Raw genomic sequence first — 12,961 nt, 5'->3', positions numbered from 1 at the left:
GCCATCATCTCAGCGTCTTTGAGGAACCGTCAATTGTTGTGCTACAACAAGAGGCCCAAACTGGTGGATACCGGAGACATCCTCGGTAGCCATGTCTCTGAGGTAGAGGTTGGCAAACACCGTTTCCAACTTCCAATAGCAGCCCTCTATTATTGTCGAGATTGAGCAATTTCCGTGTAGAGCAAGTGTCGACGCCAGTGCTCTTACTTCATGAGGATAAGAGGCTCGTGGTGGCTCAAGTCCTGCTGCTTTATAGGCTCTCAATATGACGGCTCTCATCCATATTGATATTGTTGTACGTGAGACTTCTGTAGATGTCTCCGCCGATAAAGGGATGAAAAGGCGCTTGAATTTTCGTCTCCTTATCTTAGGCCTTTGTAGATAGATTTGTAATGCTCTGACTGGACATAAGGATAGATCCTGAGTATCCTGTGGTCCAAGGACTGACGGAAGTGCTGGGATGTGGAATTGCCTGTCTGGTTGACCTGGCAAATGGTTCTTTGCTATGAAGTCCCATCTCAATCCCAGATGTATGATGTTGTGATGTGCATCGAAACGTATTCGTTCAAAGTCCAGAGCATGTATTTCTGACATCCGAGCTGCTGTTGCCAAGGCGACCAGGAACATAGTTTTATGCGTTAAAATCTCATAGGATGTCCTTCCTAGTGGTTCATAAGCATCACTGGTGAGATACTGTAAAACTACGTTGAGCTCCCAAGCAGGTGCTTTGAATTTCTTTTGTTGGTTACCAACTTAAAGGAGCATAGTAGAGCTAGTATCTCTGGTACTTTGGTCAGTTTCACACATGTCTTCATAGTGATAACTGTACTGAGGGCCGCTAGGTATGTAGATAGTGTTGAACCTTTGTATCGTCTTGTTTGTCTTGACAAAGATATTCCGCCACTTGAGGATATGTTTCTGAATGCTTCTGGGTGTATTATCTATTCCATCGGGGATGGTTGTGTTGGTCGAGATAGGGCATCTGCTATCACATTCTTGGCTCTGGGAATGTGACATGCTTTCCCATTGATGTTCAAGTTGTCTATTATGCTGAACAGATGAAAGCTGAGATCTAGTAGATTCCTTGATCTTGTTGATCCTTGTTTGTTGATGTAGAACGCCACTGTGGAGTTGTCCGTATGGATCATCAGTTGTGCGTTCCTTAGTATGCTGGACCAGTGTAGTAAGGTGTTTACGACTGCTTTCATTTCGAGCATGTTGATGTGTAGACTTTGCTCCTGGCTCAACCATTTTCCTGCTGCCACTTTGTTGTCAAGGTGGGCTCCCCATCCTTGGAGTGATGCATCTACATAGAGATGAGTGTTGTACTCCGGCTCTGATAAGTAGGTTCATCCGCAAACATTCGACCTTCGCGTCCACCATAGGAGATATGGCTTCCATCCGTCCGGTAGTCCGAAGGAGTCCGGATTGTTTAGATGAGCGTTCAGAAACACTTGTAGTGGGCGCAATTGCAGTCGTCCTCTGCGTGTCATGTCTTGTGCTGACGTGAGGAGACCGAGTAGGCTCTGCCAATCTCGTAGTGGTAATGGAGAGAGTAGTGCTTGAGATATCATCTGTTGTAACTTGACCCTCGAGTAGAGTTGTGATGGCGTCAAGTAAGTTCTCCCTCTGGTCCGCAGCGTAGTTGTGGCCCAGAGAGTTGCTTGTCAATGGTGGTACTGCTTGTAGTTGTATCTTGTATCCTCTGCGTAGGATCTGGGATACATAGTCGTCCTGAAGAATTCCCCAATTCTTCCAGTAGCGTTGTACACGTCCACCCACTGTTGAAGGTTGTATGGGAACGGCTGGGGGTGGAAGACTCAGCGTCTAGAGTTTCTGTTACCTCTGGATGCCCTGCCTGCCTCTTCCCGGGTTACCTCTGGATGCAACGAAAAGAATCCTTGCCTCCTCTGGAGTTGCCGTATTTCTTTTCTCTGTCTCTTTGTATTCCTGTGAACTTCGACTTTCTGTAATAGCGTTGTGAGGTCTGACGGATAACACTAGCAAGTGTGCCGATGGACTTGATCATCATGACCTCCCTTGATTCTTTGGTGACTTCCTTAGCCACGTCCTCAATTTCCCCTGCGAAGATAGATGGTGCTGACCACGGCGCTCTGTATAGTGACTTGGTGAAGCGTTCACTCCACGTACAAGAAGATAATAGTCCTTGTCTTCTTAATAGTGTCAATCCTGCTGATGTAGAGGTCAGATGTTCAGACATGAACTGATGATCTTTCTTCTGTGTTAGTAATGCTGAATAGATCATTCTATCTTCTTCCGAGGTCGAGTTTCTAAACTTGGCGATGAGAGTTTCATTAACAGCTCTTGACCTGGCTAGTCCAAAGAATGTACGTCTGGTAGTTGTGTCAAGTTGTGCCAACTTCTTGTCTTCAACTTTGTAAGTCCTGGTTCGGGAGTCGTTGATGATCTTGTAGTTCTCGTCTATTTCTGATGCCTTCTTAAAGGGATCCATATGGTGAAGAGAGAACTTCTTAGCGTTGAATGGTGGGACGCTCTGACTCTGGAATTTCGTTGCTTTCTTGAAAGCTGTGCTGAGATTCCCTGGTACATCTGCGACCGGATGGATGGGTGGAAGAGTTAGTGTGTCAAAGTCCTCGTTGTACATCTTGTATGTAAATGCTTCATTATCTTCTTTAGAGGGTGATGCAAGTTCTAGTCCATTTGCCATCCAGGATTAAATTTCTGTGTCGGAAAATATAATTCCTCCGTCATCTTTGGATTTAGAGGTTTCTCGTTCAGGAGATGGTTGCCACTGTGATTCTTTCCTGCGTGGCGATCTGCGTGGAGACCTCCGTGGAGTCCTGTGTGGAGATCTGCGTGGAGATCTATGTGGAAATCTGCGTGGCAACCTTCTTGAATGCTCCTGTTGGTTGTCAGTGTCAGAGGAAGATGATCCAGTGAATGTCTGGTTCTGTTCCTTCCTTTCGTTGAAGGTGTCCTAGTACACCATTAACATTTGCCATAACAAATATCCAACAATAAATTACTACTTATTAGAAACATCATGTAATGATACAATTCTATTTCTAGTGTATTTATTCTCAGCTACATCGGTTCATCTTGGTGATGGACTGATGTAAGTGTGTTTATTAAGGATGTCATTAAAGGAACACATAACAGATCAATTTTTGCATTGTTCACAAAATCATACCAGATGAAAAAGAAGCCTTCAAGGAACACTATAAAATAGCCTTGCTTTCTTGCATGCTATGTTAAAGATAAATTGTGTTGTAACAAATATAGGTATAACAAAAGGCCAATATAATTATTCAGTGTGGGCAATAAGCAACATAATATTTAGGTGACATCAAATAAGGTCTGATATAAAACAGACCAGCATCCTCTGGTTTATTATTCTTGATGATCTCGGCAAGGTCAATGTTGTTGGCAATGATGGCAATCTGGAACGCTGTCTGGTTGTTGTAGTTGAGGATCTCCTTGCTGCAGCCCCGAAACAGCAACACCCGTGCACACGATTCCTGGCAACAGTGGAGGCATATTCTCAGACAGGAGTGAGTCTATTTGAATGGGAAACAATCACTGACTGTTGAAGCCAAGAAGCTTGTATAAGCTCTAATTCAATCCTTGTATGTCACCTAACTGGCTTCCAATCAACTTACTCAATCTCCTATACAAGCGTTGTACAACCTCATTTACTGTACAAACAACTCATCCCCAATCTATTGTAATAACAACTCATGTATATAGTCTCTATTCATTTCTCATGTATCACTTGCTTGACAACGACATTAGAATCTATGTCGAAACGTTGCCTTCACAGAATAAAAGAAGTTGTATATCCATAAAAATTTGTAATCATTCTTAACCTCATAACATTTGCAATGTCATATGACCTACACCTCATCAGGGGTGTAGGCAGTGCAACTTTCACCTACCACCTTCTGCTGTGTCATTTGATAAATAGGCACCAAAATCAAGCTCAGTGTAAAACATAAGTTAGAACAACTCATTACTTAAGTCACCCTGGGTTTTTCTTCCACAAAAATCTGACATACTGCGATTTGCTGAAATATTGTATAAAGAGGAATAAAACCCCAACGAACTTACTCCAAGTAATAAAACCTCCAAATATGAAAACTTATCAACATTTGTACAGTTCCTTGACATTTAGAAATTATACAAATTCTTAGTCTGAAAGGGGGCGCTGAGGTAGCCTTGTGGTTAAAGCATTCACATATCACACAAAAGACAAAAGACCTGGGCTTGATTCCCGACATGGGTACAATGTGTGGAACTAATTTCTGGAATTCTATAGCTGGAATATTGCTAAAAGCAGTGAAAAGCCATATTCATGCTCTCACTTTGTCTACAAAAATAACACATGTACAAATTCGAAACATGGAAGAAAATAACATCCACTGAATGTGAAGCCCTCATAAAATCCACTTTCAGTGCCACTGTTTGACTAAGCCCTGACACCAGAACATCTGCACATCAGAAGCCATCTGCAAGAGACTAGTCCTTCCATATCTCTTTCAATGTCAGTTAAAGAACTGAATATCTATGATTGATCCATGCAGTAGTGCCTAGAGGCAAATAGTCTTTGGCATTATCCTAAGTAGATGTTAGTATTACTTTATTTACTAGTATCAGATGAACTAGGCCTCAAGAAATTTTAATTGACTCACGCTCTGACAAGTGGTTAAAATTGCAGACTATGTTGTTAGTTCTATTTAAGATGAGAATTCCTAGTATTTCCTACCTGGTTGAAAACAGCACACACATGTAGAGGAGTGTTCCCACTAGCATTCTGAACATCCATGTCTGCCCCATAGTACAGCAGATGTTCCAAATGCTGCACATGGCCGTACTTACAGGCCTGGAACATAGCAACATGGAACATTCAGCATGGTAGAAAACATGGGATAATACATGAAGTTAATGTGGCTATCATGCAGGAAAAAACAAAACAGGTTTTCATTCAGATTTACAGTTCTGGCTGACAAATGAAAACAATGACTTTTCAGAAATTAACTGCTTCAAGACAGTTCAATATTAATCATACTATCATTATATATCATAACAATATTAAGAGTTGATGGAGGGAAATTGTGTTTGGAAATTCTGACAATACTCAGATAAAAATCCTGTGAAGAATCCTGATACCTACTAACAGATAAGAAAGCCGACAGTCTTTCATTATCCAGGGAGTTCATTTGAAAACTATACCGATTATAACATGTGTTTCATAATTAATCAGATATCCTACATGTAAATAAGGGGATGTTTGCTGAATACAGCTTGTGAGTGATACAGGGTTCTGATAGTATTGTACTTGTTTGGCTTAACACTAATGTCCCACCTGGTGTATCTCAAACCAGCCCTGCTCATCTTGCAATCCAATGAAAGCTCTTTCATGCAGGAGCATCTCTGTACACAGAGGGTTGGTTTCATTACACACAGCATAGTAGAGAGGAGTGAGACCACGTAGATCCTTGTAGTTAGGTGAGGCCCCCAGGTCCAGGAGAGTCTGACAGTATTACAACAATTCATCACTACATTACCATACATTTTTGGTGAGGTTTTTATTACTTGGTTTACTCATCCGTAGACCAAACATTTCACAAGTGCAGAGTTGAAAAAAAATATTCTTTTATTCTTCCCATAGAATATGTTAAATGTCAGTCACCAAAAACCTCAGAGTAGAAGGGAAGTAATTCTTTGATTTCTATTTCAAAGGAAAAATCAAAGCGTGCCTTTCTTTCATCTTTTTTTTCAGCAATGAACCTCTTAAAATGTTTTAGTTGACTTTGGTAGTTTTGAAAAACATGCAATCCAAATTTCTTAGCAATTAGATATAGGTCTTAAGTAATGTTCATGTGATCAACTTTGGTTAGAATTGAAAGTTCATAAACAAGATCAATTTGGTTGTTTGTCTGATATGGTAGGCTGCAAGGTAACTTTGTTACATCACAGTTTTATCTTCATCCCAGAGTGCTGGTTTTTCTATATCTTTTCCAGAAGTATAACAGGATAACAGTAGTCTGTGCCATATTAACCCCTGTATTTCAACAAATGATTAACAGTAACTGTCAAGCCAGATGTATTACATATATTTATATACATAATAATCATATGAACTCTAGCAAGTACCTTAACGTTCTCCAGGCTACCCAGTCCAGCAGCCTTGTGTAGGGGAGTGAGACCCAGTTTGTTACGGAAGTCAAGGTGTGCCCCACCTGACACCAGTATTATCATCATCTCACGGGACTTCTCCTTACTCAGAGCAATGGAGAGGGTTAGGGGAGTTTCTGAAAAGACAAACAACATGCATCATCAAATGATGCTTGTGAACACTTTGACAAAGACCCACTTACACAAAGTGTTATACTCTGACTCTCATACCTTAACACTGGCCTACAACAGTCATGATGCTAAGATCACTTTGGCAAGTGGGTCCAAGTGATTACATCTGCATTCAGAGTATGAATAGGTTCAGGAAGTAGACATGTGTGTGCAGGTGATGTAACAGTATCAGAGATGTCAGCCGGTTTAGTTGGTGTAGAAGCAGAATCAGATCTGCATTTGTCCTCCAATGACTTACCACAAGTTTAATTACAGGGATGATAACAAACACATTGTCCTTTATTTGCATACTTTGCATTAAAACTGTATCCGGATTGGAACCCTATTTTTACACAGGCTAGTTTCAATATATCTAAGTTTAATACATGTGCAGACCTTATATATTTCATGGTCTATGTTATTGAATCTATTTTTAGCCAATGGCCATAACTTGTAAATGATCAAGAAATATATAAGGGTAAAAATGATGCTAAGGTTACAAAGAAAACTAATCAATTTGTTGTGACGTTATGAAATTTACCAATACTTTTCAATACATCTGTCTTGCCAAGTAAAATGTTGCAGTGCACTCATGTTGAATAAGCTGTATAATGACCATCCACAAGTATGACATCCCCAACTCACCTCCAGTCTCATGGTCGTGGAAGTTGGGGTCAAGGCCTTTACTGGTCAGTTTGTTGATCTTATCCAAGTCTCCCTTCTTCACTAGCTCGATAAAATGCTTTAGATTACTCTGAAACACAGAAAGAGGAAATGAGTTTAACTTGTTGAAGTGCTAAGCATCTGTGTAACCAAGTGAACTTCAAATCACCAAGGAAACTATCCTGACACATCAACATGAAACCATCCATCCAACACATCCCTCCTGCACTATTGTCTCACTTCAGATTCCTTCATGGACTTCATGAGCTGTATGCTATCCTTTGAATCTGTAGTGTTATAGCCTTTGTATAATCATTAGGTTTATATCATTATAAATGTCTTTACAATACAATTAGTAATGTTCACTTTTGAAAAGAAACAAGAGGTTGGTCATTAAATTGTGAGTCTGATTGAAATCGATGAGGTCAAACAGTCTACCACCAAAGGCCCAACTTCAATTCAACAGCACAAGGTCAAGAGACTATGAACCAATTATCTTCCATGCGAAGTACTTTATGGAAACCAAACTTACTTAACCAACTGGTCATATTATCAAATAGGTCCTATGTGATGACTAAAAGCCATGCATGCCCCTTTCTCTCATGGACAAAACAAAATATTTGTTTCATTGACAGAACATTCCCCTTTTAGGATATTTCAGAAAAATCGTCCTTCCAAGAGATGCACTTAACTGATTTCATGGATCTTCCTACTTTTTATCACTCCCAAGTTAAACTCTGACGAGGTCGTATAGATCACAACTACAGCTCGGACAACACCTGGAGTACACAGGTAAATATTAACACCACTGACTCCTCATTGCAACACTTTGGAAAAAACAATGGATTTTTGACGGACATGTCCCTTGACACTTGCTTTTTGATGAAATAATTTAATTAATGATCCTTGTTCATTAGTCCATGTAGGATAAACATGGTTTTAAGCATCATGCATGCAGCTTTAAGACAAAATTCTGACATTTCCAGACACAAAAAGGAAACAGTACAAAAAGCATAGAAGCTGTCGCCATGATTTGACAAGAGGGTGAATGAGTGAATCCATTTTAATGTCAAGAGTCAAAATATTCCAGCCATAATGTATTGTCATGCAAATAACTGACACCAGACAAGGAGTAGGGAACCCTATGCTCAACGACATCAACCATCCACACAATATGAATATAATAACAAACACCCAAGTCATACAGTGTAACAAATATACACTCATGATAGTTAATGAGAAGAAAGATCAATAAACTCCTTTGCATCACGCCATTGTTGTTTAAGCACTGCAAATTCTGCTGAAGCAAAACACGAGTCAGTCAGGTCGGTCTTACACCATTGTGATGTGGGAGGAAATGAGCAATGAGCAACTCTAAACACACTGTATGATAAATTTAATCCGAACATGATACAACTTCACAAAAACATGTCAAATTATATCAAAAACGGAATACTCAAAAATTAAAAATAAACCAAAAAACACTCAAGAACATTTACTTATATCCATATGTCTGTGGCAAAAAATCTCTGTTTATCCCCCGCTGCCTTATTTATTCAATCAAATGCAGGTACATTTTGTAATATGGGCACAGTTTTGTAAAGACATGAGCCTCTTTCGGCAATATCTACATCCTCCTACTTGTATCTCAAGTGTTTGCAGTGTAAGGTGTTATCATGATGGATAATCCCCTCACCTAATGCGCCCACTCAATCAAATTGCTTGTAATTTCAACAAAATAGGTACAAATAAATGTCACTTTTCTTACAAGATCTACCGTTCCCCTATGACAGTACAGCTCTATACTGAGTGTTTACAGAACAAACACAGAGTGGGAAAAGCATGACCTACGTGCTCACTATGATACCTACACATCCCACACACAACAAGATCTCCGGCTCAGGTCGCTCACCCTTATTTACTCACCAAACATGTTCTTACTCTTTTTGAGGTTATGAAAAGGAGCCTACAAACAACACCAATTATAACACGAAACGAATATCTCTGCTACAAGGCACACAAGTCATACTTTACCCACTCTGTGTTTGTTCTTATTAAATCCTGATACACCCAATACCATCTTAACTAAGTAACTTTACCACTGATTTGCATGATGTGCTTCTTAGAGATGAAAAGTATAGTAAGTACAGATACAGCCTGAATAATGAACACTGCAGATTTCTGATCTCTGTTCTATGTCATACAAAAGGTAAATCACCAAATAAGTAGGTACATTAAACACCAATCCCATTTTCCCAAAACACAATAGCATGTAGTTTTCTGTTTTCTTAAAATGACTTATCTGGAAAAGCATCTGACAAATGTTCTAGCCACCTGTTCAGATAATAATGTTGTGAAATGATTGACCAAGTACTAGTAATTATTGTCTTTAATCATCTTTCAGCAATCATCTTAATCTTTAATCAGCAGACAACATTATATAGTGGTATTTAATTGATACTATTGGACACTCAAGAAAATTAGCTATGATGACATTCTACAAAATGTTATGTCATGCAAAAATGGTTACAATATCTTAAAATGAAGATTTAGCAGTGACATGCAATTTTTCCATATATTATTGGTCAGGTGCTGTCTCCAATGAAGACATTGGCAGCAAGAAGCTAGAACTGGAATCAATATATTTACTTTGTTTATCTCTTGCTCCCAAACACAAGACAAGTGTTTGCCACTGATATGGCAATGTCCCCTTCCGCTAAAGAATGGAATATCTATATTTACTACTTTTTATTTTTTGGTCACATAAAAGATGCCTGAAATGACTGGTGTCTGCATAATCACCAAATGTAGGCTGTCAACATAATTGAAAACATTGGATGCAATGTTTTATGAGATATCAGCGTTTAAATAAGTTTGAAAAGCGGACAAAGTGTCGTGGTGACCTTGAAGGTAAGGTCAAGGTCACCTAAATAAAGCAGTGTCTGCGTAATCCCCCAATGCAGACTGTCACCACATTTGAAGACATTGGGTACAACAGTCCATGAGATATCGTGTTAACAAGAGTTTGAAAAGTGTTCTAAAGTGTCATGGTGACCTTGAAGATAAGGTCAAGGTCACCCAAATCGACTGGTGTCTGTGTAATCCCCCAATGTAGGCTGTCACCAAATTTGAAGACAATGGGTACAACAGTCCATGAGATATCGCGTTCAAAGTGTGCAAAGTGTCGTGGTGACCTTGAAGATAAGGTCAAGGTCACCCAAATCAACTGGTGTCTGCATAATCCCCCAATGTAGGCTGTCACTAAATTTGAAGACACTGGGTACAACAGTCCATGGGATATCGTGTTAACAAGAGTTTGAAAAGTGTTCTAAGTGTCATGGTGACCTTGAAGATAAGGTCAAGGTCACCCAAATCGACTGGTGTCTGTGTAATCCCCCAATGTAGGCTGTCACCAAATTTGAAGACACTGGGTACAACAGTCCATGAGATATCACGTTAACAACAGTTTGCAAAGTGGTCAAAGTGTCGTTGTGACCTTGAAAATAAGGTCAAGGTCAGCCAAATCGACTGGTGTCTGCGTAATCCCCCAATGTAGGCTGTCAACAAATTTGAAGACACTGGGTACAACAGTCCATGAGATATCGCGTAAACAAGAGTTTGCAAAGTGGTCAAAGTGTCGTGGTGACCTTGAAGATAAGGTCAAGGTCACCCAAATCGACTGGTGTCTGTGTAATCCCCCAATGTAGGCTGTCACCAAATTTGAAGACATTGGGTACAATAGTTCATGAGATATCGCGTTGCGGCAGAGGACAACAAGGCTGGGTTGAATACAGTAACTGATCCCTGGAAATGCCCATGATTAACTCCCTTGGCACTAGAACAATCTGAACAGTTACATGAGACAGCCGGATAGATTCACTAAACTGCAGATCAATCTGCAGATAGTGCATGACACATGCACACCAATGAGGAATTCACATACACTGTCTGTGCCAAATACTTATAGACACAGGGTCGGCTGCAGGGTATACCAGCTGCTGCTGCATGGTCTTAATAATATCACATTATCTCAATACTTTTTCACACCATGAATTCTTACACCATAACAAGCAGCTCAACAAAGTGAATGTATCATTGGTGAAATAGCAGTGATAAGGAAGATCTTGATACAGTGAGTTATTCTTCAGATGTATAATGCAGCCAATGTGTACCTGGAAAAGACCCCATTTATTCACCTTTGATATCATTTTGACCAGAGAAAAACCTTCATGTTTCTTTATAGGGCCACATTGCAATGGGATTCCAGTACAGAATAGCACATACTCCACCTTGCTTATTATGTGTGGCCTGGACGACTACATTCATCGTACCCCAGCAGCAGGGGTAATAATATCCTAAACTGCTAGTTTTTTTCAATGGTATGGAAATCATTATTTACAATCCACTTAATTTGATATACACGTTCAATAATTACTTTAAGGGGAAATGATTGACTCAAAGTTTGGGTATGCCAACGGAAAAATTATGCCAGGGAGAGAAGTTTGTTTCACAGTATTCTTATACAAGCAGAACAACTGTACTGTAAGATGGTGCTGAATTGTAATTAGGTGAAAATAATCATTGGGGATTACACATTAATGCAATATTGTATATTGTAAATTTTTTTAGTTAATTTATTTTAGTAGTGTCTCGTAAGCCAATGTTATGGCTGGGTGATATGTGTTATCTAGACATATGAAATATTGTTTTACCTGTAACATATCATGTGACACTTTAATAAAATGACGGTCTGTCTGTATAACCAACATGCAGTGACTGTATGGTGAATCTGGTATAAGTATAATTCTCAATAATTAGATTAACAAAAGAAGTTACCTTTGTATGCAGCTGCTTGAGCTTGCGAGGGTTAATCTGCATCACCTTGTAAACTCTCCGTTTGTACTTGAACTGAAAAACAACAAAAACTGTTAGCATTCAAACAATTCTGTACGGTAGCTATTGCTTGAAATTTGGTATTGCTTGGCAATTAAATATCTGGAGGAAAAAATATTTCAACAAACTGGATTTATGTCCACTGCAAGTAGTGCAAGTACTGGTAGTTCAACTGTATTGTAACACAAGACTCACACTGACATCTTCCATCTTTTGCGGATAATGTGTAATTACAATTCAGCCCCATGATTATTTTCACGTAATTACAATTCAGCACCATCTTACAGTACAGTTGTTCTGCTTGTATAAGAATACTGAAGAAGGTTTTATTTTTTCAACAGGGCTTTAGAGTTACCAACTTTTCGTTCTTCATGCTGATCTATACTTCAATGATATGTCCATAAAGTGGGATCTGGCACACTTGTTAATCATCATGCTTTACTTAAATTAATTAAGAGACTTAAGGGTTCATTTAATATTCATTGTTCTCTATTGGTTATGTCAAAGATTTTCACTCAACCTTATATCCAGCTGTATTTCAGGAACTACTGTCAACTATGATTTTTTCAATTCAATTCAAATCTTCTTTCATGGTTTTCTCAAAGATTTTCATTCAACCTTATATCCAGCTCTATTTCACAAACTACTGTTTCTCTCAAAAAATGTCATTAAAACCTTAGAATCCAGCTGTATTTAAAAAAATATATTTTACTTGGGATTGGTCATTTATCATGGGTCTGGATGTGCTAGTTGGAACTGTATCACATTTTGTGGACAAACAATATTCCTGATAAATGATGTCGTCTAATTTAATAATTATTTTGACATCAAGTGGTGCTTCCGTTTTGCTTGATTCTTCTTCTTCATCTTCACTGGAAGTTTGTCTTGCAAGATTAAAATAGGCTCGTACTGATACAGTCTAACATTCATGTAAAGAAAGACATGAAGAACATCTTGTACTGCTTCAGAATCCACAGAATGAAAATCTTTTTTGAGTGAGCCATGAGAGAAGAACTGAATTGAGAAAATCATAGCTAACAGTAGTTTTTAAAATAAGATTACAGTTCCTGTGGTGTTA

General features: G+C 39.0%; 1 protein-coding gene across 1 annotated transcript in view; it reads right to left on the bottom strand.

Moving 5' to 3' along the window:
* LOC124289198 overlaps nucleotides 1-12,961 on the bottom strand; it is a 101,587-nt gene that overhangs the window by 53,734 nt on the left and 34,892 nt on the right. Inside the window, exons 5-12 of the mRNA XM_046725804.1 lie at nucleotides 11,827-11,898; nucleotides 6,973-7,081; nucleotides 6,136-6,293; nucleotides 5,345-5,512; nucleotides 4,745-4,861; nucleotides 3,356-3,500; nucleotides 1,906-2,673; nucleotides 1,585-1,781 (exon numbers count right to left, since the gene is read on the bottom strand). Coding sequence (XP_046581760.1) covers nucleotides 1,585-1,781; nucleotides 1,906-2,673; nucleotides 3,356-3,500; nucleotides 4,745-4,861; nucleotides 5,345-5,512; nucleotides 6,136-6,293; nucleotides 6,973-7,081; nucleotides 11,827-11,898 — 1,734 coding nt within the window. The remainder of the gene's footprint in view (nucleotides 1-1,584; nucleotides 1,782-1,905; nucleotides 2,674-3,355; nucleotides 3,501-4,744; nucleotides 4,862-5,344; nucleotides 5,513-6,135; nucleotides 6,294-6,972; nucleotides 7,082-11,826; nucleotides 11,899-12,961) is intronic.

Source organism: Haliotis rubra, unplaced genomic scaffold (assembly GCF_003918875.1).
Source record: "Haliotis rubra isolate DU_JTF1 unplaced genomic scaffold, ASM391887v1 Scf436, whole genome shotgun sequence".
Lineage (NCBI taxonomy): Eukaryota > Metazoa > Mollusca > Gastropoda > Lepetellida > Haliotidae > Haliotis > Haliotis rubra.
Note: the sequence above shows the minus strand (reverse complement) of the source record. Positions and strands in the feature narration are given on the sequence as shown.